At 51.3% G+C, this 27,904-nt stretch overlaps 1 protein-coding gene and 1 long non-coding RNA gene across 7 annotated transcripts in view; one reads left to right on the top strand and one right to left on the bottom strand.

Moving 5' to 3' along the window:
* LOC125388291 (uncharacterized) overlaps positions 1-27,904 on the bottom strand; it is a 334,710-nt gene that overhangs the window by 72,395 nt on the left and 234,411 nt on the right. The window lies entirely within an intron of this gene.
* Positions 1-27,904, top strand: part of Ttc7a (tetratricopeptide repeat domain 7A) — a 102,985-nt gene that overhangs the window by 55,063 nt on the left and 20,018 nt on the right. For 5 of the 6 annotated variants that reach the window (XM_048416303.3, XM_085690948.2, XM_085690945.2 and 2 more), the window contains 5 exons: positions 4,701-4,818; positions 6,300-6,357; positions 7,608-7,680; positions 12,110-12,270; positions 25,036-25,152. In XM_048416303.3, the coding sequence (XP_048272260.1) occupies positions 4,701-4,818; positions 6,300-6,357; positions 7,608-7,680; positions 12,110-12,270; positions 25,036-25,152 (527 nt within the window). The remainder of the gene's footprint in view (positions 1-4,700; positions 4,819-6,299; positions 6,358-7,607; positions 7,681-12,109; positions 12,271-25,035; positions 25,153-27,904) is intronic. The other variant, XM_085690947.2, reaches the window with a different exon arrangement.

The raw sequence follows: 27,904 nt of genomic DNA, 5'->3' as shown, positions 1-27,904 counted from the left end.
CAGCTCCAAGGAGCTGAGAGTCCACCCAGCCAATGGTGCCCTTGCCAGGAAGCCCTAAATTTAGATCTTCCCACCACGGAGGAGCTGTTTCCCTCTGTAGCATAATTACAGTGATTATGTGCATTCAGATTACATGGTAATAAAATTAGGATCAAATCAGTCCAAATTGAAATCAGATGAGTTAGGAGCAAAGTAATCAATGACAACATAAATAGAAAAGCCCAAAAGGAAGCTTAAACATGCAGACTTGTCATCAGAAGAGGGGAGAAAGGCGGGCTGTTACCCGGGGCTGAGAATAGTCTGAGTATTGGCCCGGTCAAACTTTGATGGGGAGTCAGACGCAGGTGGGAACAAGGCTCTGCAGGTGAGCGGGGATGAGGGCGAGCTGCTGGAGACTTAGATGCCTCCCCTGGACCCCCTCCTCTTTTCCTAAAATTAGTTTTCCTTTGTTTTTATTTTAAGTGACTAAATGTTTTTCCCTGCCTGTATGTCTGTGCACCATGTATGTGTAATGCCCACAAAGGCCAGAAGAAGGTGTCAGATCCCCTGGGATTGGAGTTACAGAAGGTTTGAGCTACCTAGTAGGCTCTGGGAATCTAACCAAGACCCTCTAGAAGAGCAGCCAGGGCTCTTAACTGCTGAGCCATCTTCCCAGCCCCATTCTTGGAGCTCGTAAAGTCTGGTTTGTACTCACCCTGGGCATGGATTGAGCTGTGGTATGACCCTCTGTGCTTCTCCAAGGCATAGCTCTCTCTCTTCCTGAGGCCAGCGGGCAATGCTGGTGAGGGCCTATGCCCCTGACCTCCAGGAACTCTGTCCTTCACTGTGACCTCGCCTGGTATGGGCTTTGTTTCCAATTAAGGGCTTCTTCACTTCCTTTGCCTTGCACGCTAGCCACAAGGCAAATCGGGGGAGCAGATAGAAAAGACAATGTAGGTATTTTCTTGAATTCCTCCAAACACAGTTATTTAAAACTGATTTAATTTAAAAAAGTTGGAAGCCCTTCAGGAGTCACAGAGGACAGGCATGCTTGTATATTGTGTGCCACACAGAAACGGGGAAATCAGACGTAGGTGAACTCATCTTGCAGAGGCCTGTAATGTGTGTCTTAGGCTTCATATCACCTGAGGGGGCAGCATGGTACTGAAAAGAGCATCAGCTTGGAGAACAGTTAGGGTTCAAGTCCTGTAGTCTACCTTACTCACTAGCTTGTGTGACTTTGAGGGAGTGATTCACTCTCCTTGTGCCTCAGTTTCCTCATCTATAATCTGGGAGCTGGCATACCCCCTAATAGGTATATTAGACACACACCTAATATGGCGGTGGGCCATAGGAGATGGTGTGTGTCTGCATGACCCTTTGCAGCTATGTGACAAAGGGATGCCGTTATTCTTCTCAGTACCTTCACAGTAGTGAGCACTTAGGAAGGATGCTTTTGCTTTCATTCTTTCAAATCCAGAAAGATGAACTACTCACAAAGCAAGGAAGAACGCCAGCTCTTTCACCACCATCTTACAGAAGTTAGAAAGTACCTGTTACTCCTTGAAGAAAGGGGGGGGGGGGGGAAACAGATTTTCACAAAGTAGTTCCAGGCCCACAGGAAGGGACTCAGGAGAACTGGAGGTCTTTCAGCAGAGCCCTGCAGTCTCGGAATAGAGGGCTCTCCCCAGTCCCTGGGAAGAGAGTGGGTGGAGGGCCTGAGGTGGCACCCTCTTTGCTGAGTGCAGGTAAACGAGGCTGTCCCTCATTCCGAGATGGAAGGCAGCCCTGAGCCCCAGTAAGTGTGCCAGCTCAGCTGAGTCTGCTGTGCAGGGACCAAATTAGGAAAGCCTCATTTACCAAGGGACTTGGGAAGGCACAGAGTGTTTCCTTACTTACGAAGGAAAGTTCTCTGTACCACTAGTGTATTGTGCTTCCCAAACATCAGGGAGGAGAAAACCAAGAAAGTGCAGAGGGCAGCCATGAAGCCCTCAGCCAGCCTGGGCTAGGGTCACAGTTGTACTGCTGGCTGAATGGCTGACCATGGAGGTAGGGATGTCACACAAGCTCCCCAGTCCTCATAACCTGCTGTGGTGCTATGATGTGGTTGTCAGGCCTCAGGCTGTTCAGAAACACATGGGCAGGGAGGGAGAACCTTCCCTAGGTGGCCATGGCAAGCTCACCTGGATGCTCTGAGTGAGGGCATTTCAAGACAGTGTCATAGTGGGGTGAGGGAGGAGACACTGGGAACTCCTCGTCTAGATGTATTTTGATAAGAAAGAGGACCTCATGCCACAGTCTGAGCTGGTGGCAGAAACAACAGCCTCCAGGAGGCCATGGGAGGAAGTATCTGGAGTCTGGACCTGAGGTTCCCAGCAGGAAAAGCTGGCAAGAGAACTTGGTAGAAATAGTGTTGGGTGGCTGAGAACAGTCAGATTAAAACAGCATTTTCAGATGGTGGATCAAAGGTTGTAGAATAAAACACTTAGGAAGAAAAAAAAGGGGACTACATCATAAGATAATAGAGTGGGAAATATTCTGATAGTGTCACCTAGGCAAGGGGTGAGTGAGGGGTGGTCTTTGGTGTACCCTCAGCCTCAGATCTAGTTGGCCACGTGAACCTGAACAGCTGACTGGTCAGTTCTGGCAGGTGCCTGCTTGTCCGGTGCAATCACACTTTTCTATGATGAACAGCCAGGCCCACAGACAAAAGGCAGGCAGTGCTAGCATCTCCTTTGGATCCCGTTGATGCCGCTTGCTAATTTTCCAGTGTGTTGATGTGTGACTAATATATACATATATACACATACCTGCATAGTAATTGTGGCATGTGTGTATATTACATGTAATCACTGGTCTTCACCTTTGACACTCGGCAAGCACACACCAAGTCCTCCCAGCAGCCCTCTGAGGGTGACACTGCTGTCCCCATTTTACAGAAGAGGGAACTGAGGCCCACAAGGTAACCTCAAAGGAATAGAGTCCAAGCAACGTGCTCAGCTTTGTTGTCACCCCATGGTGCTCTGCCTCCGTGACGAGAACTGACCTGGGGGTCAGGCTGGTTCAGAGCCTGCTTGGGGTCCTAGCCCTTCAGAGTCAAATTCTAAGGCTCTCCGTTTGGCACACCTGCTTTAGACGAAGAGAGGCAGTGTGCCTAGTAAAAGGTTTTCTTTGTTTTTCTTTGGTTTTCATTTTTGCCATGACAGCACCCTCCCCATTTGCTAGCTAAAGCCCCCGTGTCTATTAATACCATGTGTAATTATTGTATTGTACATTAACTTACTTGGAATTAATACTATTTTTCCTTTATAATTACTGCAGTGAATCCACATGCAGAAGGGCTGCTTTGTGGGTGGCAACAGAACTCAAAATAGTGTTGGCCCCGTAGGGAACATGGCACATTCAGGAGTCTTGTTGGCCCCGTAGGGAACATAGCACTTTCAGGAGTCCTGTCTTTGCACAGTGTTGCTCTGCTCCTTCAGGTTTGGAGGGGTTTGTTTTCTTTCTTTCTTTCTTTTTTTTTTTTTTTTTTGCACATGGCTCCTCATAGCTGGGTCCAAACTGGGGACTTCGGCCCATTCATTTCTCCATGGCCTCTGTCCCCGCCACACTCCAGGGAGAAAGATTTTACCTGCTACTCTCTGCAACTGTGGCCAGTAGTCAGAGCTCCCCAACTCCTCCTGGGTAAACCAGCTTAAGTCGGGATATGAGTAGGGGTGGGACGTGGCTGGAAGCCAGCAGGAGTGTGCTCTTGCCTCCACTGGATTGTCTTTGTGATTCTCTAGCTGGATGGGATACCTGAGCTTGGGGCATAGTTGTAGTCTGTCTGTCTGTCTGTCTGTCTGTCTGTCTGTCTGTCGTCGTCTTCGTCGTCGGAAGCGGTGTGTGGGTGGGAGGGAGATGTTGAAGGAAGCGGCCCTGGGAGTCGATGTTCTTGGATAATACATAGACATATCGCTATGCATTACACATGGCAGGCTAGGGACACATGGGAAAGAGTTGGTGGAGACACATGAGAATGGACACAGCCTTAGCCCCAGCCCGACACCCCAGCCAGCCTCACTGCTATGCACACGGCAGAGTATCCATACATTCCCCCTCATGTGCCTTCTCCTGTGTCCCGTGTTGTGTGTGAGGATGTGTGTTCACATGGCCTGCGCCAGTTGGGCCTTTTCCAACTGGAACAGTCCCCCTGCTCCCAGGACAAAAACAGCCCAGGGCCTTTTTCCCCTGAATGTTCAAGCTCACTGGCTTCCTGCTCAGGAAGGGAGGGAACGAGCTCCAGACTAGCTTGTGTGGCAGCCTGCCTACTCTGCAGGGTTGGCCATGTTCAACAAGGCCCAGCCAGCCGTGGCTCCCCTCTGTCTGCTGAGCGGGCCCTCCCTGGAGGGACCATGTGAAGAGGAGCCACATATACTGGCCTGTTTTGAGTTCATGCTCTCAGCACAGCAGGCTGTGGGAGCTGGCTCTCCCAGGCAGGGAGTCTGTCTGTCTGGAAGAGCTGACACCTTCAACCTTGAACACTGGCTCCTAAATTCAGGGAGACACTTCCTCCTTAATAGTTGTGCGGCCTGGATAAGTCATGTTACCTACAATTCCAGTGTCGGGAACTGTTCTGTTTATACTTGGGGCTGACACTCTCCCAGGTTGGTTACTATCCTCCCTTTCCTGCTCAGGACAGCCAAGCCCACCCCAGTGACCACTACCTTTCCTTTTTGCAGCTAGAAGAGGCGGAACACTTTGCCAAGGTGGTGATCAGCCTTGGAGAGGAAGCAGGAGAGTTCCTGCCTAAAGGCTACCTGGCCCTGGGTCTCACCTACAGTCTGCAGGCCACTGATGGTGAGTGTTAGGCCCCAGAGAATCTGCCTGAGGGTGATGCCTTGGTATTCCCAGCCTCCTCCAAGGTGTCTCATTCTACTTGTGATCCCTTGGTACTCCCCACAGACAACAGCCCTCCTCTGGGATGTGTGCATGTGTATACACCCCACCACACACACCCTACCATACACATATACACACCCCACCACACACACGCATACACACATATACAGACACCCTACTACACATACACCCCCTACCACACACACACACCCTACCACACACACACATACACACATACACCCTACCATACACACACACGCGCATACAAACACATACACAACACCCTACCACACCCACAGATATACACACGTACACCCCACCACACACACCCTACCACACACATACACACACCCTACCCCCCACACGCATACACACATATACACACACCCTGCCACACATACACAAATACACACCTAACACACCCACACACCCTACCACACTCACACACACACATACACAACACCCTACCACACACATACACACATAAACCCTACCACACTCACACATACACATACACACACCCTACCACACCCACACACCCTACCACACTCACACACACACATGCATACACACACCCTATCACACCCCCTACACACACCCTACCACACACACATACATACACACACCCTATCACCCCCCTACACACACACCCTAACACACACACACACACACACACACACACACACACACACACACCCCTCCTTCAGTTCCAAAAGTTTCCACTCTCACTCAGACAGACACCCACCAATGTGCCATTCCTCATCACTGACCCATGTAGGCCCTGCCCAGGCCACATGCCCTCTGGGATATCCTGGTACTCTTATCTGCAGTACTATGCAGTGTCCCCACCATGATGGCTTCCTTCCACTTCTGACAGTCCTGCCTTTACCCTCAGCCCTCTGGGGTCCTTGAAATCCCTCCTCAAGAACATCACAGTACCAAGTACCTACAGGAGTTCCATAAGATTCTCATCCTTCCTGCCCCAGGCCTGGTGTTCTGTTCCTAGCCTTTCTAGTTCAGCCCAGTGCTGCCTCATTGAATAGACACCTGCTTTTATGTCCTTGAAGTCTGGAAGGGAGGGAGCAATAACCCCCACCCAGACTTCACCCAGGCCCCCAGTGCTCGCCCCTATGTGTAGGTTCAAGGGACCCTTGAAGCCATATAGGACAGTCTGGTACTGACTGCCCTTGTACCCCTCATACCCAAGGTCATGGGACTTCAGGCACCATCATCCTTGCTTGGGCTAGTGAAGTGGCCACCAGTCCCTTAGTTGTAGTCGCTGTCACAGCGGTCTTCTGTGCCTTGAACCCAGGTACTGGACCTTGAGGTTTGCAAACAGGACCCTGGTAGGCTCCTTCCTGCTAAGTTCCCGTGCCCTGGGGACGGACTGGAGAGATGTACTTCTGTGACCCACACACAATCCATTGTGTCTCCTGCAGCCACCCTGAAGTCCAAGCAAGATGAATTGCACCGCAAGGCGCTGCAGACACTCGAGCGGTGAGGCCTAATCTTTTGCTTCTTCGCATGTAGGGCAATCAAGTGGAGGGTCCCACAATGAAGTCCCACTCTCTGAAATGGATGTCTCTATCTTCCCTCTCATGGATAAGGAAATCATAATACCAGATGGCCACCCAGCAGGCAGGAGTAGGTTGTTGTGTTGGGTAACCTTACCCTCAGCACTGGGCACTGGGGGCCCCTATGTTCAGCTCAGAACTGGGTTACTACAACTGCCAGGCCCAACCCTTGTTCCTGGGGCTCCCACGCTTCTGCTGGTGTTCTGATACTGGATAGAAACAGGAAATGCAGCCTGTGAGTCATGACCCCTTTGGAAATCACATACAAGGTATCTTACGTATCAGATAGTTACATTAAAATTCATAACAGCATCAATTACAGTTATGAAGTAGCAATGAAATCATTTTATGGTTGGGGTCACCCCAACATGAGGAGCTGTAGTGAAGGGTTGCAGCATCAGGAAGGTTGAGAGCCGTTGCTACGTGGTATCCTTCAAATAGCAGGGCCTCCAGAGTGATGTCTGTGCCCTCTAGCCTGACCACACCAGACCTGCAGGAACTTCCCACCCACAACTTCACAGAGATTTCCTGGAGTCAGGGGAAAAGGCAATGCCTTGCTCAGACCCAGCCCATCTGAGCCTCCCTCCCCTGGCCTGACCCACTAAACCCCACCCCCCACATTGAAGTGACAGAGGGATGTTACTGGGGAGGACCTGGTTAAGACTCCTTGTACCACTGAAGCATGTGACACACCAGCTTCCCTCTGGGTCAGGTTGTTCCCCAACCAAAAAAGCAAGCTATTCCAGCCTTCAGCCTTGCCCACCTCTCCACCAGCGCTGCGTGCCTGGGACTCCTTGCTCAGACTGGCAGTTGAGAGGCCCTGCATCCTCCTCGGGGCAGTGTGAGTGTGCTTTGGGAGAGCCACAGTCAGGGTAACTGCTGTCCGCAGAGAAACAGCCAGGGTGCCAGTCACAGATGTGACACTATCTTTCCCGTCCCCATCCTACCCTTCATCTGAGGTCTGTCACATTGGAGATACCCTACCTCAGCTTGTCCCAGCTCTCCTTGATCCACTGTCCTCTGCCATGAGCTGCCTGTTGACCTGTCTGAGCCATCAGCTGCCATCTGAGAGGGGCTGGTGTAATCTCCCGCCACATTGCCCACAGCCCCCAGCACAAGGTTGGTGGGCTGTTCAACTGACAGTAACTGACTCTTGGCTCCTCTCCCCTGCAGAGCCCAGGAACTGGCACCCGATGACCCCCAGATTACCTTCTATGTCTCCCTGCAGCTTGCCCTCGTCCGACAGGTGTGTTCCTAGCCCTCAGATCTGTGGGGCTTCTGATCTCCCCATGTGTGACTGTCTCTCGGTGCCCTTGTCTTTCATGTGAGCATCTCTGTGTGAGGGGTCTAGTGAGGATTCAGTCAATGTGGTTACCCCAGCCCACGTGTGATGGGCACACAGGGAGGGCTATTCAATGCCCTGACTTTCCTTAGAATGTTGCAGTTTCCTGAGACATGGGTAAGTGACCACAGCATCATTTGCTTGTGTCCTGCCCCCGACCCTCAACTTGGGGAAAGTGTAATTGGCATGTGGAGCTATTTCTGGACAGGTTTCTGTGTGACCCCAAAGACACCACTGCTGGCTCCTGATCTCAAGGGTTCAGTAGGGTAGCCATCTCTGCCCTACCAAGGCTATCACCACCACGACCACTTATAGCTCTCCAGGTAGTGGAGATCCTGATAGTGATCCATGAGGTCAGGGACAGGGAATCCCAGCTGTCATTACTGCCCTAAATCGTACCTTTCAGAATCTCGTTTGATCTCATGCACCCAGCAGCCCTCAGGCTAGCACCCTGGGCATCTCTGGTGGCCTTGACCCAGCACATGCTAACGCTTGGGGACTATAGGTGGCCTGAGGCCCCAGGACAGCTTTCCTCTCCTGCCACTGGGAAACATGTTAAGCTCAAAACCACTGGCTGAGAGGAGCCTCGTAGGCACTGTCTACAGCCAGATGTGGCGGTGCACTCCTGCAGTTCTGACACGTAGACGGCTAAGGCAGAATCCTTGAGTTTGAGGTCGGCCTAGGCTACAGAGTGAGTCAGCTTGGGATACACTACAAGACACTGTCTCAAGAAACTAAGCAAAAGAGAAAAAGGAAGTCCACGTTCGTACGTGGACAAGTGAGGTCCTCGTCAACACCCCTCGCAGGGTCAACATGACCTCATTTCATGCTTTGACCAGAAGTTCACTCTGCCCCAGCAAAGAGGCTGTGGCCCATTTGGAGATAGGGCCATTGGGTACCTGGACCCCTGCCAGGAGGCTGGTCTCGTTATCACACCTGACCTTCGAGCAGCCACGCTAGCTGTTTCCTCTGACCCAGGAGTAGTGGGGCTCTGGCCTCTTGTCTTTTCACTGTGTGGTAGCCCCACTACTGGAAGCTCCTTCTTGCCTCACACCGGGATTCTTAGCGGTGCCTGTACAGCCTGACTTGTCAGTCTGGGTCCTCTGTCTCCGTCTCTGCGTCCTCTGTCTCAGCTGTTTTCTACCCAGTGGTCCCACTGCCATTTCTCCTGCTTCCTGCTCCTCCGTCCCTTCCCCTCACACCACCTCCTCCCCATGACTCATTCATCACTCTGCCACCTCGGCCATATAGCCACGATCCTGACCTGTACGCCCTGGCCCGGGGCTGCTATCCTAGTGATAGGCCTGCTCCTCTTGGAAAATCACTCAGCCTCTAGGAACAGATGGAAAGTTACCTGAGACCACTCTATTTTTAGCTCTCTGTAAAGGAACCTGGTGCTTCCCTTGCCAGTCACATTGGTGATAAACCTTTGGTGATGCATTTTTTAATCTCTTCAGTTATTCATCCATCTTTGATAAATAGCACCCATCTTCCGAAAACAATGCTTGTGAGATCAATGGGGTCTGGTGCTCAGTTTCCTTGGGGGACACGATGTCTAGAAAGTTCCAGAAGGCTGAGAACCTTGAGTGGACTCTTAAGCTAGACCCTCACCTATTTGGGTCTCTGTGACCTTCCTTCTGGGTCTTTCTGCCCAGAGCGTGGCTGGCTGCTCTGAGCTATGATATTGGGGTGTTTGAACACCTCTCCCAGGGTAATGGGGTCTATTCTGGTGAGTCACTGGGCAGGGCCAACCTCGGAGAGTCACATCCACTCAGTGGTAGTCCCACTGATCTTAGCTGCTTCTTCATGCTCTCCTTAACCTACACACGATTCTGGCCTGGCACTTAGTGGCCAGGAGGAGGCAGTATGACAGGCCTGGCACCCTGGGAGTGCAAAGCCCCATAGGGAACATGAGAGGCTGGGGTCTTAGGTCTGCTAAGGAGAAAGACAAAGGCCTGTACAGGTCAGTGATAGAGCACAGACTGGCAAACGAGACACCCTGGGTTAGTCTCTAGACAGACCAGAGAACCCTGGTGTGGCCAGAGTGGTCAGAATGAATATAGCCACCTCAAGCACATGTCCTCGGACTAGGGGGAAGAATTCTACAGTTCTGTCGTTGTGGGGTCTCAGGAGAACTAACTGGGAACACAGGCTTTGGGAAATGCACCGAGCCCCGCAGGGCTCTGCAGGATGCGTCTCATACCTAAGCCTTGGAGCTGCCGAATTAGCCTGGCCGCATCCTACTACAAAGGAAAAGCAGGCCAGAGAGGTGTTGCTACCTTGCCTAGGTACCAGCAGATCAGTGGAGAAGCTGGGGTGCATACAGTTCATCCTTCTCAGGAGTCAATGCTTTTGACTCTATGAGGATATGGGTAGGAGGGGGTGTTTCTCCATCAGTGTCCTGGAAGGTGTTTACCACACTGTGGCACGCGTGACGAGAGTAACAGTAGAGCCTGGCTGTGCGGGGTTCATAGCTAGCGTGTTGTCCAAACAGGCCATCCTAACCCTCCTCCCTCCTGCCTGGTGCTGTGTCTCTCCCAGTCCTTCCTCTAGTCACAGCCTCCACACACACAATGGGTAGGTGGCTAAGGGGAAGGCAGGGGAATGGGTGGGCATTTCGACAGAAGCAGGGCCTTGCGATGACGATGCCATTTACTGAGGCAGCAGGGAGAAGAAGCCTCATGCCTTCTGGACAACTGAGCCAAGGTGGAAAAATGCCAGAAGTCTGAGGATGGAGATTATGGGCTGGACATTACTGTACTCTGAACCTACAGCTTAAGAAGAATTGGCCTACATCAGTAGTTCTCAATCTGTGGGTCACATATTAGATATCCTGCATATCAGATATTTTATGTTATGATTCATAACAATATCAATCTTACAGTTATGAAGTAGCAACAAAAATGTTATGGTGGGGGGGTATCACCACAACGTGAGGAACTGTATTAAAGGGTCACAACATTAGGAAGGTTGAGAAATACCAGCCTGCACTGAGCACCTCACTCACCTAGTATAGTATTAGCAGGCGGTGTGGGCTAGCCTGTGCTAACCAGCGCTGAACCGCCAGCCTCTCAGGCTGGAGATGCTTGAGACAAAGGGAGCTCCCAGGGACAAGAGACCCGGGTCTTTCGAATTCACAAATAAGGTATTGCTTTTTCTAACACCCAAACAGTCCTCCAGAGAGCATGCTCTTTAGATTCAGATTGCAAGTGGCAGGTGGGCTGGGAACAAGAGACCATCTTGCACGCCTTTGCTGGAGAAGGAGGAGGTAGTGCAGGGGACGCAGGGCCACCTGGCAGGTCACGTTGGACAGCTAAGGAGTCGCTGCACACTCTAGGACAACCCAACCTCCTTTGAAGGAGTGTGTTCCCATTAGTGACAACCAGAATTTCTTTCACTCTTAAACACTTGTGGAAACTTCCCAGACTCTGCCAAGCGTTCCTAGGCCAGGCCATGTGAGGAGAGCCTGTTGCGCTTACTGGCCTGTGTGGCCGAGCCAAGGGTGTGTGGAGGCACTCGAGGAGAACAGGAAGGCGAGAGCCGCATCCAGGGTGATCTCTTCTTCCACCCTGAACCGTGCTTTCCCCCACCCACCTTCTTCAACAGAAGAGACCATCAAGAGTTTTCCCAAGCCCTGCTAGGAGCAAGGGTTTGGCAAGATAGCAGGGTCAGGGATGTGTCATCTTTCTTGCCAGTCTGCAGGACTCCCAGAGCAGTGGGGACCTGCCCTCCTCCACTCAGCACCAGGAAGGGAGGCAAACCCAAGCTGTGAACTCTGGGACTCTGTGTGGCAGCGGTCTGCTGCACCTGAAGGGAAGGCTTTGCTTCACTCTAGAACCCCCTGTGGCTTTTCAGTGGCTTTCTTGGTCCTGTGTGAACTAGCCTCATCTTCCTATCTAATCTTCCTGTAGAACCACCCTCAATAATTATTGAGTTGAAAAACACCAAGTACGAAAACTAAGCCCCACACTGCTCTATCGGAGGACACACCCTCGTTTCTGCCATTCATCTCTGCTGCCTCCTCACCTTCGGTCCCCACCTTCCTAGAGCACTCCCTTTCCCTTGCCTTTCCTGAGTGGGACTCTGACCCCTGTCAGCAAAACTCTGAGAAGGGGCTTCCACATGTGACAGGCAGCCATTGCCTGAGGCTCCCAACTCCTCCCATTCAAAATGCTTACCTTTGTCTCCCCATATCCCTTGCCAGGCTGTCTGACAGGAAATGTTTTATTAATGCCCTTGCTTCCGCCGCTCCAGGCTCACTTGGGCTGAGCTGAGCTGTGGCTGGAATCTGAGTCCGGGGTAAGGTCCCTAAACTGGTGTTCTCTCCTGGCAGATCTCCAGCGCCATGGAGCATCTTCAGGAGGCCCTGACGGTGAGCAGAGATGACGCCAATGCCCTCCACTTGCTAGCACTGCTCTTCTCTGCCCAGAAGCATTACCAGCACGCCCTGGATGTCATCAATATGGCCATCACCGAGTACCCTGAGAATTTCAAGTGAGTCTCCTGGGTTCATGCTGGGTGAAGGGCTGTGCATGGTCGCCTGTGCACACCTCAGCTTGTCACATTGCAGCCAGTACACAGGGAATAAGTGTCCGTTGCTTAGACACTTCCCGGGTAGAGGGACAAGGTGGTGCAGGAATGACAAGGGGATGTGGCAGTGTGCACAGAGCGGGCTTGGTGGGACCAGTGAGCCCATAGTGCTCCTGCCCCCTGCCCTCTAGTCCTGAGGGGACCACTTTGTAAGGCATGTGACGTAATCATGATCCTGACACAGCCAGCCGAGGATGAAATTCTAAAACTAGCTAAAGAACAGAAGAACCTTCCCAACTGCATCCTTTCCTGGAAGCTGGGGAAACAGTGATCTTCCTCCAAGGTGGTCCTGACCCTTCATGTTTATCACACCCTCACATGTCGTGCCTCTTAGAGCAGGGTTCACACTGCAGTGGGATAGGGCAGCAGCAGAGGGAGCAGGATTAGGTCTCCTTCCCCTCAGACTGCAAAGGACCTACTGCCATCAACCCAGGACATCAGGGCTAATCAAGGCAAATGTCACATCGTGGCTATGACGGGATCTAGGGGGAGGTCATGTTTTGATGACCCCTGAGCCTCTTCCTATTTCTTCTTGCCCAAACTGTCTGCTGTCTGCAGTCTAAACTATCCCAGCCCAATTCCTGATCCTATCTGGTCCTCCTCACGCATACTCCATTATCCTGCCCCAGTGGGTCCCAGCTGTTCATAGACAGGTATAACTAAAGTGTGTGTCCATTTGGACAAGTCCATCCTTGTATTGAAGAATGCAGTTTTGAGCCTTGCTCCAGCCTTGGAGAAATGATTATTCATTTTATAAGACGCACCATCCAGGAATTATAAAATACAAATTAATCAGGTGTGGACAACAGGAATCCCAAGTATAATGCAGCAGTACTGGTGGTAATGTTTTATTTTATTTATTTTTAAATTTAAAAAATTACATTTATATGGGGTGGTGCGCACATGCGATGGTGCACAGAGGGTACATGCAATGGTGCACGGAGGTTGCATGCAGTGGTGCATGTGTGGAGGTCAGAGGATAACTTGAGGTAGTCAGTTCTCTCCTATCTTTTGAGTCCTGGGGACAGAACACGGTCGGATCTTTAGGCTTGGCAGCGAGTGCCTTCGCCCACTCAGTCATCTTCCCAGTCTTATGATTTTTATATATAGTAGAAGTCCAGAAAAGAAGAAGCTGCTACTTTTTGCAGTGGTACCTTGCTTTTTCCAAGCTCCATCCTTACCTGCCCAGCAGGTCCTGACTCTCTGCTGCTGACATGCGTGCCAGCATGTGTGTTCTCTACATGCCTGCACATGTATCTGTATGTGCCTGTGCACACATGTGTATTTACTCTATCAGTTGCACTCAGTGGAAAAAGAAATTCTCAAAGAGAAAAGCTTAGAACCCTTGGGAAGGAGAGAAGGAACTTCCTGCCCACTGCCAGCGCTGAGCATTGAAGAGACAAGGTGCCAGGAGGGCCACAGTACTAAATGTTTTAGCCCCAAGTCCTTTCCAAATGAGATCTTCCATGGAAACCGTAATGTGAAGCAGAGAGGAGCAGGGATATGCCCTTCCACTCCTGGGTCTCCCACTTTGTTCCTCAGCATCTCTTCATGGCCTCACATGTCCTTCTAGCCCTGTGCACTTCCCTGGCCTGCTGTGGAAGGCTAGCGCCTTTGCTGAAAGTCTGATTGAACCCCAAGCAGTGTGAAGTGTACTAGGGTATAATGGGATCCATTCCTTTGGTTCCCTGAGCCACTCCAGTAAGATGCTTCCTCCCAGTGGCTTCCTTCCCATCTTCCTACTCTGGGGCTGCCCCTGGCTCCTTGTGGTGTGAGTGAGCCCCACTGCTCTACCCAGCTGTGTTCTCTCCACCTTCCTTTCACCTCACCTAGGTGTGCCCTATTCCCCTGAGAGTCCATACAATAGGATAGAGAGGTTTTGGCTTTGAGCTTGGTGCCAATTGAAGCTCACACCACATCTACCCCACCCCTTCAAGAGGAGCCCCATGGGTATACATGAATGAGAACGTTCTCTATTTACAGGTACGGAGATAGTTTTCAGCAGGTTCTTCCATGGGCTGGAGAGGTGGTGGGGGTGGGATATAGACTGTGATGTTTGCCGCGGTGCAGCCTAACTGTGTCTGCTCCCTGGTGCTTCCTTCTACTCCCTCCCTCATGTTTGTGTGGAGCTGCCTAGAAAATAGTGTCTCTGCTTCAGCAGGCAGAGCCTTCAGGGGGCAGCCTATGCCACGGGAACTGCTCATCTCCAGAGACATCGTACTGCATTGAGGGATAGCAGGAGCCCTAGGGTATGAGATCCTGCACATTCCTGGTCCTTGTTGCTACTGAGTGTTCTGCAGAGTAGCAGGAAATAAGTGTATTCTACCCCGAAGAGAATTCCCCCACTCAGCCTGCTCAGTGGAGAGAGTGGGTCAGATGAGGTGAAGTCATTCTTTATCATGAGTCCATCAGTTCTCAGACTTGGGAGCTCTGCTGTGATCTGATCTGGCCCTAGAAGGCCATAAAACTAACCAGAATAGGAATTCGTGGGATTCAGGCCATCAGAGTGTGAGAAAATAAATCTTTCTTAAAGGAAAAGAAATTATACATATACATTCCTGGTTCTATTCAGTGACCATATCCCTTTGCAAATAAGTCGATACTATTCCCCACAGATGAAACCTTGGAGTACAAAAACCCATGGATTAGCAGGAAATGTCACTGAGTCCATTACGGGCCAGGGATCACTGACAAATATCATTGCTCATCGATTGACTGTGTGCCCTGCTTCTCCAGCTGCTCCCTGCGCTGGGAACAAGCCATGTGTGGCTCCAGCTGTTGCCAGCAGTTAATTAAACAACCAGTCCAGTAAATATCACTCAGCAAAACAACACAGACCACCCCCCCTTGGCCTGACCTCATTGTTCCTAGCAAAGTCTATTCTCAGGGGATACTTACAGGACCATGTTATAGGTTGTCTCCCACCAAGCACCGTGCAGCCATTATCCTGGTGGCCACACCTTCTAAAGGCTTTTCCCTTCTGCAAAGTTATCAGTGCAGGGGATTCAAGAACTGTCCCCCAGGGAGGAGAGCCAGCAGGTCCTCTGTAGGGGTACCTGCTTCGCCACTGCCTGGGAGCAGCCTAAGCAAAGGAGGAAGCTGACAGGTGAGTGAACCCCCATCCTATGAGTTTATCCTAATGTGAGAGTCAGTTAGGTCTCTGCCCTTGTAAGGAACTTCTGACACTTACCCATGCCACCCACATCAACTTGTGCCTCCTTAAAAGGATCATCTGCCCTGCCTCTTCTGCTGTTGAAGTATATACAGTGAGACACAGGCTGTGAGACAGGGGCTGATGGACAACTATGTCTAAGGTCAGAGTGTGGTGGGAATGCCACAGTCTCATTGACACCTGGCACTGAATGTGTGTGTGTCATGAGCCAGGAGCTGAAGGAAGGGGATGCGGCTGCGTTAAGTAGTGACACAGCTCGGGGGAGCAGGTCAAAAGCTTTATGGAGAGGCCACCGCTCCCACCATGGGCACCAGGCACCATCTAGTCATGCAGAGCAGAACCCAATCTCGTGTAGCCCAGCTTCTGAGAACCCTTCTGACTCAGAGATTAGGAAGCAGACTGGAGAGGACCTTGAGTTCCGTGTTGTAGGATGGCCTTTGGTTAGTGCAGCTCAGGTTCAAAGAGGCAGAAACGTGATGAGGCAGACACGATGCCTTCTTGGGGACAGAGTGAACCTGGTACGGTGGGAACCAGATACCCCCAGCAGTTTCCTGAAATCCCACGGGCTTCCGACTAAGCCCGAAACACATGTGCCAGCTGGCCAGGGGACCCAAGGCCAGGCGGGCCACAGGCTTCCTGTAGGGAATGTGAGAATTTGAAGCAGGCCTGGAGTTGTCTTTGCTGGTCCTTCCTTCTCATGAAAGAGGCAGCTGGGAAGCCTGACCAGGAGGGACAGGAATATGGGGTGGAGAGAATGGATCGCTGATGAGTGTACTTCCTTGAAACCTTGAGCACTTTTGGGCGATGGTTTTAGGTAACACATTCCTTCAGCTTTAGTCAGGCTCTTGTAGTAAAGGTCACCATAGAAACCAAACAAAGTTCCTAGGCTAATGATGGGAGCATTCCAGTAACCAAGCTGTCAGTCATTTCCCCTGCCCAGCCCTGGCAGCCTGCCAGGCTGACTTTGAGGGCCCCGGGCATACCTAAGGTGACACAGGAGTAAATGTGTTCTCTTCCCTGCTCCACAGTGGGCAGGGTTACCTACCTACCCCTTATCTCAGAATAGGCATTCCTGAGAGCCCCAGCTGGCCCAGCCCCTAGGGAAGGTGTGCTGGCGTCCCAAAGGCACTTGCCAGGGTAGGAACAACATAGCCCTCTCCACAAGCTGCTTCTCGCCCCAGATAAACAAATGCACTACTGCAGCCATCTGCCCCAGGAAACCAAGGCTGTTTTGGAAAATGTTTGAGATGAAATAACTAGGTATTAGCTGGAGCCAGACTGTGGCTAGATCCAGTTGAGGCCAAAGTTGAACCTTCAGGGCATTTCTCTGTGCTACCTGGCCCCCTTCACCTATTTTTCAAGTTACACGTGACATATTTCTGGAAGTGCAATCCACCAAGCAGAAGGGATCCAGAGTTCTGGGACTCCTGTTAGCATTTCTGCCTTAAACCCTGTGTGTTTATTTGATTGTTCTTGTTAAGGACTTGTGGCACATCAAAAGGATGCTTAAAATACCAACACTCATGGAGGGGGTTGGAATCAAAGGTATTAACACAAACATAGTTTATCACTTTGCTGGGTTCATTAAACATGCTTGGCTGCCATAGTGCGTGGGGACAGCGGCCAGGACTTGCTGGCCATGTGGCCGAGGAAGTGCTAAGCCAGGCATAATCACTGGCACTGTAGGATCCTTCTCAAAGGTCAGCCGCTCTTTGGCTCAGCATTTCCCCTCCTCTATCCCGTGAGCACCTCTGTGTGATTTGAGAAGACCCTGCCCTCAAGAGCAGGGCTGGCCTGTCTCTTTAATGGGAAGTCATCAGGTCTTTAAGGGTTAATTCACTGGGCAAAGATGATAGATAGGAACTAAGGCTATATCAGCCCAGAACCTACCCTTGACCTATCTAAGAGCTTCTCGGACAGCCTACCTGAAATGGCAAGGCCCTATGTTGTGTGCTTTATGTTCATGTCTGGCGAGATTATTAGGAATTTGTCTGGAGGTGGCCTGTGGCAGAAGGAAGTCGAGGTGGGGACATTGAACTGGTAGGGCCAGCCAGCAGTTGGCACTGCACACAGATGGGAATAGCCAGTTCAGGGCACAGTGTGCCAGGTCTGCAGGCTGAGGTTCCTCACAGGTGGAGCAGGGCCTTTGAAGGACAGGAGCTACTCCAGGAAGCTGGGGCTTTGGGGCCACTCCTGCTACAGTCCCTATAAAAATCACACCCTCTAAGAGCATGTGCATGTGTGATCAGTCCTTGCCCTCGTGACTTTCCCAGCGCAGTGGGTTCAGAGGATCCAGCGAGCCTGGCATCGCTTAGCCTGACCTAGCATCCCAGACAAGGTCTGGATGAGCCAGGTAATTACAGGCTGACTGAGGACCAAGAGGGTTGCCTGGTGCTGTGGGTAGGGAGTATAGCTCCTCAGCGTCCTTGTGCCCATCTTGTCATCCTGCCATGAGACGGGGGCCTCTGTGCCTACTCCAGACCTTTATTCCAGCTTCTCGGCTCTCCTGGTTACCCTCTTGACCTCTCGGGCATCCAAATTCACTGGTTCCCAGAGACTCCCTGTTCTTGGAGCAGAACTACCCCACTAAATACTGGATGCTGACCTTTCCCCCTTGCTTTATTTGGGTTTGAGAGCTCCTCTGTGGCAGAGACTGTGGCCTCTCCTCTGTCTGCTACCCCAATGGAGGGTGGGCGATGGGTGCAAGGCACTCTTACACCTCAAGAGACCCTCAGACTGGAAGGACAGGGAGCTCATGGGGCAGAAGGGAGAGAAGGGGAGGACACATGGAGGATTTGGGCAGCTCACAGCCCTGGTCCTGCTTAACTATTTTGGTTTGACTTTCTGTTTGGTGGTGTTTTAGTAAAACGAGCTCTCACGTAGCCTAGACTAGCCTTGTCTACTGATCATCCTGCCTCTACCTCCTGAGTGCTTGGATTATAGGCGTGCACCACCACACCCACCAAGATTTGACTTTATAACTCTTATATGAAGAAGTTAATGGAAAGGTTAGATAATACATCAATCAAGATTAAATAGTTGTGAGGGGCATCGTAGGGACTAGAACCTACTCCATATTCCAGCAATAGCTAGATACTATGACATGTTAGAAACCGATGGGGCATCACCATCTTTTTTGGTTTGTTTGTTGATTTCTCTAAGTAACAGTCATGGCTCTCCTGGAACTCACTTTGTAGACCATGCTGACCTCAAACTCACTGAGATTCACCTGCCTCTGCCTCCCAAGTGCTGCAATTAAAGGTGTATACCACCACTGCCCGGCTCCACTGTTCCTCCCAGCTCCCCTCCCAGCAACCCTAGGAGTGATAGAAACTGTTGCCGTTTCTACTGTACACACGAGGACATGATGAGGCTCTGAATCCTGGTGTCTTATCTCAGGCTCCATGACTAGAAGCAGAGATGCTTGAGTCGTCCATCAGTCGGCTCAGCGTTCTGCGTCTGAGCGGGGGGGGGGGGGGGGGGGGGGCAGGGAAAACCCTTCACGTGGATTCCGTGCTGTATGCAGGCTCTGGCCTGAGGACTCAGACTCTACAGAGTGTGGGCCACCTCACTCAGAGAATAGCCTGCTTTTTCACTCAATTATATGTTTTCTGTAAAAATAGAACTCTTCATTAAAACAGCGCAGCAGTCCTAGCTAGAATTACTAATTACTGTCCTTTAAAGAGATAATGTTCCCTTCCTTACACTTGCCACACCTGCTGCCACCCTTTAAGGAGCCAGGGAGAGCAAGAAAAGCCTCCAAAGACCTCAGGAGCATAGCAGGGACCAGTGGGGCCAGTGAGAATGGAATGTTCTGGAAGCTTCCTTGAAGCCTTGCTTCCTTCAAATTGCTCCGGCCCTGGGGACATCCATGTCTTCTAGGCCTTGAGGAATTCTTCCAGACTACATTCTTCTGTGCTTTGACACAGGTTTGTTCGTTGGGTTTAAAGGAAAAGTACTGGAAGATAAGGGCTTGACCCCAGCCTAGATAAACCCAGGCCTGGCAGGAAGACAGGTCTGAGGACGACAGCTAACAGTTCTCAAGGAGAACCATGTGCAGACACTGGACAGCCTCGGTCATGCCATCTCTGCTTTGCGGCTACATAGGCTGTTTTGGAGAGGCTGGGGCACATAAAATGTGCTGGAAAGGATGAAGTACCGCTGGATCCCATTAGGCAGGAAGTGAGCCAGGACCAGCCAGGGTGACTCCCTTAATCGCAGTGCATGAGGTGAAGAGTTAAGATGTGCATGAGGGAGCCTGGGACATGCTCATGGGAGCTGAGCTAGACAGTGGGCTTCTGACTGCACTCCAGCTCTCTGCTAGGAGCAGACATTGCAACCAAGGATTGTGTGCGTTTATCACAGAGGCTACAGACCTTACTGAACACGCCAGGGAGCTCAGGCACTTTGCAGAGCCTTCAGAGGCAGCTGGCCTAGAAATGTCTTCTGAACCACCTAGGATTTCAGCCTCAAAGCAGGAGCCTGCCCTGAGCATCAGGCCAGCTGAGCTGCGGTCAGCTGTGTGCCTCCCTGGGGTTTCTCAGCTGCTGCTCCAAGCTCATCAGGGCTCAGCCTCACGGGGAGTATGTGAGGAGGTGATTTCCCTCCTGGTTTGCAGGTATGGAACTTGTGACATGCTCAGCAGAGGCGAGACTTTGGTTCAAGTTTCTGTCTCCCAAGCTGGATTCATGGTGCAGTTTAAGGACAATAATGTGGTCAAAGTTGACCATCCTTCCCCTGGAATAGCTTTGGTCAGGGTACCCGGTAGATTCTGGTATTCCAGTCTTACAGACATGTTTCAGTTAGACATTTTTGCCTTTGGCCCCAGAGAGGATGACCCTCCACCTCCAGCCCCAGTCAGAAAGAGCCAGACACCCGCACACCACACCTAGAACCCACATAGCACACCTAGAACATGTGACTCCTCCTCAGAGCCTGTCCTGTGAGGTCAGACCCTGTTTGTGAGCAGGCTGGAATGGAACTGGCCAGTGTGTTGTTACCTGCCTAGTGTCGTGTGTCCCTCCCACACTGCAGCTGTAAGGACTCAAGTGACCAGACTGCCGTGCTAAGCACACACTACATGCTAAGTACCCACCCGGGAACTGGGGAAGCAAGGCACACTGCTGCTGAGGGACGTGAGCAAACTGACAAAACTGCTTGAGCAGGTGGGCACAAACTGAGGGGACACCTACGCCAGGACTGGCCGCACTTGTTCCCGGAACAGCTGGTAAAAGATACTTCACGCGAACCTATCTTCATTATTAAACTTTTAACAATAGAGACACAACATGTGATTGGGTGCCATTAACAATAGAGACACAACATGTGATTGGGTGCCATTAACAATAGAGACACAACATGTGATTGGGTGCCATTAACAATAGAGACACAACATGTGATTGGGTGCCAGCTGGACACACAGTCACATAGGGACTTCTTGGAGGAGGACCTGGGCCTTGGAATTTTTTCCTAAAGTCTTATAGTTACTTACTCAGAGACATTTTAGACTCATCTATATGACATGTGGTAGGCCTGAAGGTGGGGAGAGCCAAACTTGCTCAGTCTGCCTTACCTGTCCCCAGAAGCTCCCCTGGGAGCACAGGGTTCTGCTGAATTCATGACCATAACTCCAGCCAGTCACAGAGGCATGCCAAGGGCTCTGTCTTAATAGCTGGGTAGGGCAAGAATCAGTGCACTTCCTGGGCTAGATACAGATGTCTTAGTGAGGACTGGATCCAAGTTTTTTACAGACCTGAATTTGTAGACCCCCGAGTTCAAGACCAGGCCAACAGTGTGCACTTCCAGACATTGTGAAACCTTATACTGGAAAGGGGTGCATATATAGTACTCCTTACAGTTGGTTTGAAAGAAAATGGCCACCAAAGGGAGTGGCACTGTTAGGAGGTGTGGCCTTATTGGAGTGGGTGTGATCTTGTTGGAGGAAGTGTGATGCTGTGGAAGTAGGCTTTGAGATCTGATATATGCTCAAGATATTTCCTGTTGCCCTTGGATGAAGATGTAGAATTCTCCAGTACCGTGTCTGCCTGCATTGCCACCCTACTCCCAGTCACCATACTGCACCATGATGATAGTGGACTGAACCTCTGAACTGTATGTAAGCCGCCACCTCATTGCAGTGGTTTCCTTTAGAAGAGTTGCCGTGGTCATGGTGTCTGTTCACAGCAATAGAAACCCGAACTAAGACACAGCCCCATGAGATACTGAAAAAGTTGGAGGGTGGTATCTGTGTAGGAGTTGGTCAGATGTGACGGGGGAGGGGTGAGCCCCATAGACCACAATGTGGAACAAAGCAGGAAAAAGTGTCAAGGATTTGCTGACACCACTGTAACAGCCCAAGGTCACAGGAGGCCAAACCGAGGCGCGTGTCCTCATGGTGTGGACATCAGGCAGGACAAGTTCTGTTGTAAGGATCCCTCCGGCAGGCTACCCACCCAGGAAGTCTCCTCAGGAGCTGATCTGGAGCCTCAGGACCCTCAGCCTGAGGCTCACACCCAAGGGTGATCGTTGGAGCTCTTGCCCAACCCAGAGAGGATGTGGTTGGGTTGAGAAATTCCACTCCAGGTTACTCGGGCGAGTGGAATGTCAGCCACCAGGAGGACACAGCCTGTGCTGATGGAGGCTGTTCACCCAGCTCAGCTTTCGCTATCCCGGGCACATGGTACCTCTGGCCCAACTCTGACACTGGGGCTTTGGTGTGACTCCTTGACAGTAGTGGGCTAGAGGGCTGTCTGTGGAGAGTCCCAGAAAGCTGGGGAGGCTGACTTAGACTGACTGCCCCTTCCCAACAACACCCTTGCGCTAAGTGCTGTTGTCTTTCTGCCCAGCACAATTTCCGTCACTCTCCCACACTCCTACTTCCAGAAAGAACCCCCTTCCACGTTCCTTGCATGGGAGTCAGATCCAAAAACACAACATTTGATTCTCTGGGCAATTTGACATTTATAGCACTATAATTGTTACCTTAAGGCAGCAATTGTCTCTTCTGTTTCATATTCCTGAAAGCAGAGGCACCTCCACATATCGGCATACTGGGCTCTGTGGGGTCTGTGAAGGACAGGTGGGACAGCACCCATTCCCCCTGCAGCTCCACCCACCCCCAGCTGGACCCTTTCTGCCTAGTTCAGGGCCCTGGGACCTCACAAGCAGAGGATGGGTCAAGAAAGGTTGCAGAAGATTTGGGAAAAGTGGGGTTTAAAGTCTAGGTTGAGCTGGACATGGTGGTACATGCCTGTAATCCCAGAGGCATGTGGTTCACCCGCAACTTCAAGACCAACCTGGTCTACATTGAGAATCCCAGGTGAGCCAGGACTCCACAGTAAGACCCTCTCTCAAGAACCAAACCAAACAAAAAACTGGTAAGGGTTTTTTGTTACATGCAAGAGGCTTGGGGTAAATTCCTAACACCTCACAAAATGGTGTTGACATGACATGAAAACCATAGTTATCATCTTAAAGGGATTAAGAGCTAGTTTATTCTGGAACCATTCTGAGTGACCGTGGTCCCAGGAACACATTAGGTTACCCCAAATTCCATGTTCCAACGTGAAAGCCATTTTAAAAGGTTTTAGAGTTTTACAGAGCAGAGAAAGTCATGAATCGGGGCAAGTTTAAAATACACTGGTGGTTATGTCAGAGAGGCGGGGACAAGCTGGGGGAAGCTTTTCTATGGGCCCAAGATGCTACCTTGGCTTTGGGATTGGTAGCAGCTAGTTGCTTGCTAAGTCCATAGATTCTAAAAAGTTCTTTACTGTCACAAGAGGTTAGTTCCAACATGCATGAAGGAATGGCTGCTCTGGAGAAGCAGAACTTAGCCAAAGGTCAGGCTGGACTTGCTCTCTGAACTCGCAACATTCCAGTCTCCACAGCCCTGACATTCTAATCAGCCAGTCAGCCTTTGCAGACAGATTCCCTTCAGGAGTGTCCGTTCGTAGCCCAGATGCAGCTTCCTTTCAGGACTTTTCATTCATAAGGACATTATGGTACACATCTGAAGTCACAGCATTTGGTAGGTAGAGGCGGGAGGTTCTGAAGTTCAGAGTCAAGCTCAGCTGTGCAGTGAGTTCTAGGCAATCCTAAGCTACATGAGAGCCTATCGAAAACAAGCTAAGTCCAGGTTGACATGAGAACAGAGAGGAGCCGGGCGGTGGTGGTGCATGCCCTTAGCCCGAGCACTCAGGGAGGCGAGGCAGGTGGATCTCTGTGAGTTTGAGGGCAGCCTGGGCTACAGAGTGAGTTCCAGGACACAGCCAGAGATACACAGAGAAACCCTGTCTTGAAGAAAGGAAGAAAGAAAGGAAACTGGAGAGGTGAACATGGGTAGGGAGAGGGCAGCTGCTCTATGCAGCACAAAAGGCATTTTTGAGGCAAAGTGGGAACAAATGTGTGCTCAGAGAGCCCTCTTCTGAAATGCACACGAGGGTAAATTCCACCATCTTCATTATTCTCTATCGAGTCACAGTCTAAAAAGAGGTGAAAAGGCCGGGGGATGGGGGAATGTGGAGACCCAGGTCTCTGTGCAGAGAAAAGTAAGGCTGGTCCTCCTTGGATCAAGTCGTGGCTCAGGAACCTCAAGTGGGGTTCCCAACACAGCTCAGCTTTCCTGGAGCAGGCAGGTGTAGCCACATGGACCATACTTCATTACCGACAGTGACCAAGTCTATGGTCATGTGATTCTCTCAACAGAGGTGGCCTCACTGCTTGCTGACCACTCTGGGAACTAGGTCTCAGTCTTGTACTGGTCTCAGTGACTCAGCCATTCTGCAAAGGCTGCCCTGGTAGCTGCTGTATAATGGTATTGCCAGTGTGCTGGTCTCAGAATACCAGCACACTGCGATACTTCCGTGCTGCCTGGCCATGCTTCTGGCACAGGTGGACCTCCCTAACAAGGAAGGGCTAGCACTTGACACAGCAGAGCTTCCGGCCCTTCCTTGTCCTTAGTGAACAAGCGTGCTAATGATCTGGGTTGAATGCTTCGGCCTTCTCTGATGTGCTCAGGTAGTGATGCAAAGTTGCTTTCTGACTGCAGGAGTGTGGCCCAGACACACATGCAAGGCAAAACACCCATACACCCAAGCTAAAAGCCTGGTTTCTATGTGTGGCTCTTACTGAGGGTCCATCCTGTGCCTCGTTGGGCACAGAAGTAGAAATCCTGGCCATGTGTTGGTAGGACTCAAGGTGTTGCTTAACTCAGCTTGTAAAGAGGCAGAGCACACCGGGCAGGCGAGGCTGGGAGTCAGATTTGAGAGATGATAATGTCTGATCCAGGGCAGGTGCTAAGGTGTCCAGGGCGGGCACCAGCAAAAGCTGTAAAGATGGAAAGAAACGGGGGCATGGAGAGAATGTTTGATGGGTGGGACAGAGGTTGTGCCTGCTGTGGGCTGGAGAACTGAGCAATGGGGTCACCCCCGCCCCGTCAGCCCCATTGTTGGAGGCAAGCCTCGCCAGGGCCTGCTGACTGTGCCTCTCCTTCCCCGTAGCCTGATGTTCACCAAGGTGAAGCTGGAGCAGGTTCTGAAAGGGCCAGAGGAAGCCCTTGTGACCTGCAGGCAAATGCTGAGGCTGTGGCAGACCCTCTACAACTTCTCTCAGCTGGGGTAAGTGGCTGTCATTGCCCCTTGGGTTGCTCCAGGTTAGAGGGCAGGATTGGCAGGAGGTAGCTGCCAGGCTAACAGTTGCTGAAAGGCCGCAATACCTACAAAACATGGTTGTTGGTTTGGGTGGAAGATGTCAAACTCAGTGTTCAGGGATTTTTATATTCATGGCTCAGTTTTAATCCCTTGACAGTCCCTGTACCACACACAAAGCCCTGGTTAGAAGATAGAGTTCAGAGTGGTGAGAAAGTAGAAAAGCCATCATCGAGCCCCTGAGTCAGGTCCTGGGCTTCTTGCTTTTATGTGACGTATCAGCCACTTATGTCTTTTGTGTTGTCAGAGACCGAGATTCAGAGCCTTTGTCTAATTTGCCACTTACCTGTCAGATGACAGTACTGGGAGGCGAACCCTGAGTCCCAGACCATGGAGCATGTGCACAGGAACTCTGGGACCTAGAGGTCCTCCATTCTCCTCGGGAGGTCAGAGGAGGACCGGGGAAATAGCATGGAGTTGAAAACCTCAGACAGTTAGCCCTCCCTTTGCAGACTACCAGGCCTGGGAGATTCCAGAGCAGGGCAGAACAAATGGGTAGAAACTTCCAGAGAGCTGTGGGTGATGGATTTTTCACGCAAGGAGTAGAAGCCCTCCCTGGCGATGGGCACTGTAAGCCTGTGCACCGTTCTCTGACATAGGTGGATTTGCATTCAAATGCCTTTGCTGGAGCAGGTTCACAGCCTGACTCAGTTCCCCGAGGAGTCGCCCTGGAGCTGGCCGCTCCTTATCCGGCTGGCGGGTAAGGTGCACATCCAAGTGGCCGGTCTAGACAAGGACCCACGGACTGGTAGCTTTGACTCAGAAAGCAGGCTGTGGAGCTGCCAGGTGTTCTCATGGGGCAGGGGCCAGGGCTGGGGCAGCTGAGCTTACCCTAGTGTTCCAAGTCACCACGCACATACTCCATTCTGTCCTGGGAGGCTGGTGAAGCTCACAGTGCAGAGCACCTCCTCAGGAAACCGCCACAACTCTCACCCCAACATATAGCAGGACACAGCCAGGTCACTACTTGGCCCACAAATCTGGATCCAGTCCCTCCTGGCTGCCCCAGGAGACAGGAAGGGTTTTTCTTTGAAACCTAGAGCCATAAACCAGAAGCCAGTGCTTGAAAAATCTAATTTTGGGCAATCATAAACTAAGACCAAAATCCACAGCACGAGGGTCTGATCTACACACCACGGACCTTGCCAGCCTACACCACTCCCACCCAACACACCTGTGTTCTGCACACACCCTGCTGCTGTCCAATGTTCTCATCACCCCCAGTCCCTCCTCCATGAAGCTACTGCCATTCAGCAGCCGCTCTGCCCTGTCCGTAACAGTGTCGATGACTTACTTAGCTTGGCACATCTCCCTATCTGGTACAGGGTACTTCAAGTAACATGCGCCATGTCTGCCTTAAACTGTGCAGCGCAGTGCCCCAAAACGCAATGTTTCAATGCCTTAGGAGAGGATCGCTCGTGGGAGAAGAGAAAAAGTATGATGGGCACTTAGGGAATTGAGCTCTAAACTAGGCTCCTGTCCAGGTGTCCGTTCTTAGCTTGAGAGCCACACATCCTGCTCGTTACAGAAGAAAAGGACCTCGAGAAAAGTCAGGCGAGGAGGAGCAGGACATCATTTTGGCCTCACGTCCCGGGCTCATTGATGTCCCCACTCAGGTGCTTCAGACTTAGGAAAAGAAAGTCTTGGCCACTGTTCTGTTGCTGTGAAGGGACACCATACCCAAGACAACTTTAAAAAAAGAAACCATTTATTGGGGGCTGGTTTACAGTTTCAGGGGCTTAGTCCATTTTCATTTCATAGCAGGAGGCATGCTGGCAGGCAGGCAAGCAGGCATGGTGCTGGAGCAGTAGCTGAGAGCTACATCTTGGCTTTCAAGGAGAGAGGGAGAGAGAGCTAGTGCTTGCAGGAGACAGACTGACTGACTTATTGGGCTTGAGACCTCAAAGCCCTCCCTCAGTGACACACTTCCTCCAAGAGGGCCACACCTCCTAATCCTAATTCTTTCAAATAATGCCCCTCCCTGGTGACCAGCATTCAAATAAAAGAGCCTATGGGGGGCCATTCTTATTCAAACCACCACAGTGGCAAAGAAAAGGAACCATTCCCGCTCTGCTATGTTTGGAGAGGTGGTTTCCTCTGAAGCCTATTTAAGATGGCTGAGCATCTACAAACCTTGGCAGGACCAGTGTGAACCCGAGTTAGGACAACAAAGGTCCCCTGGACTGTGGCACCATCGTCTTTGGAGCCAGCATCTTAGTTAGTGTACCTCCAACAGGAAGACACCTTCTGGAACCTTTTCTGTCGTGGCTTTGCTGAAGTTTCCTCAACCCATGCCAAGTGCCACTGGCTTCCTTGGCCATAGGAAGGGGCTGACCAAGAATGCAACAGCTGCTGCCTTTTTGAGCAAAGTTTCCTCCCTGGCTCCCCACACCTCCCACCCTGAGAAAATGAAGCCCCCCCCCCATGGGGTGGGAGGTGCAGGAGCTTAGAGAAATGGATGAGAACCAAAACAAGAGCAGCATGTCTGTTTGCCTTCCACTCGAGTTCTCCCTAACCAGAGCTCCTCTGGGGCTGCTGCAGTCTGAGGATTCTGTTGCAGCCTGTGGCTGCTGGACCCATGCTGGTTTGTCTGTCCTGCTTGTCTCTGTCATTCCCTACCATTCTGGCTTTGCTCTACTTCTTGAGCTTGAACTTTTGGCCT

Source organism: Myodes glareolus, chromosome 6, assembly GCF_982192425.1.
Source record: "Myodes glareolus chromosome 6, mMyoGla1.1, whole genome shotgun sequence".
Taxonomy (NCBI): domain Eukaryota; kingdom Metazoa; phylum Chordata; class Mammalia; order Rodentia; family Cricetidae; genus Myodes; species Myodes glareolus.
This window is presented reverse-complemented; position numbering and strand designations above follow the sequence as displayed.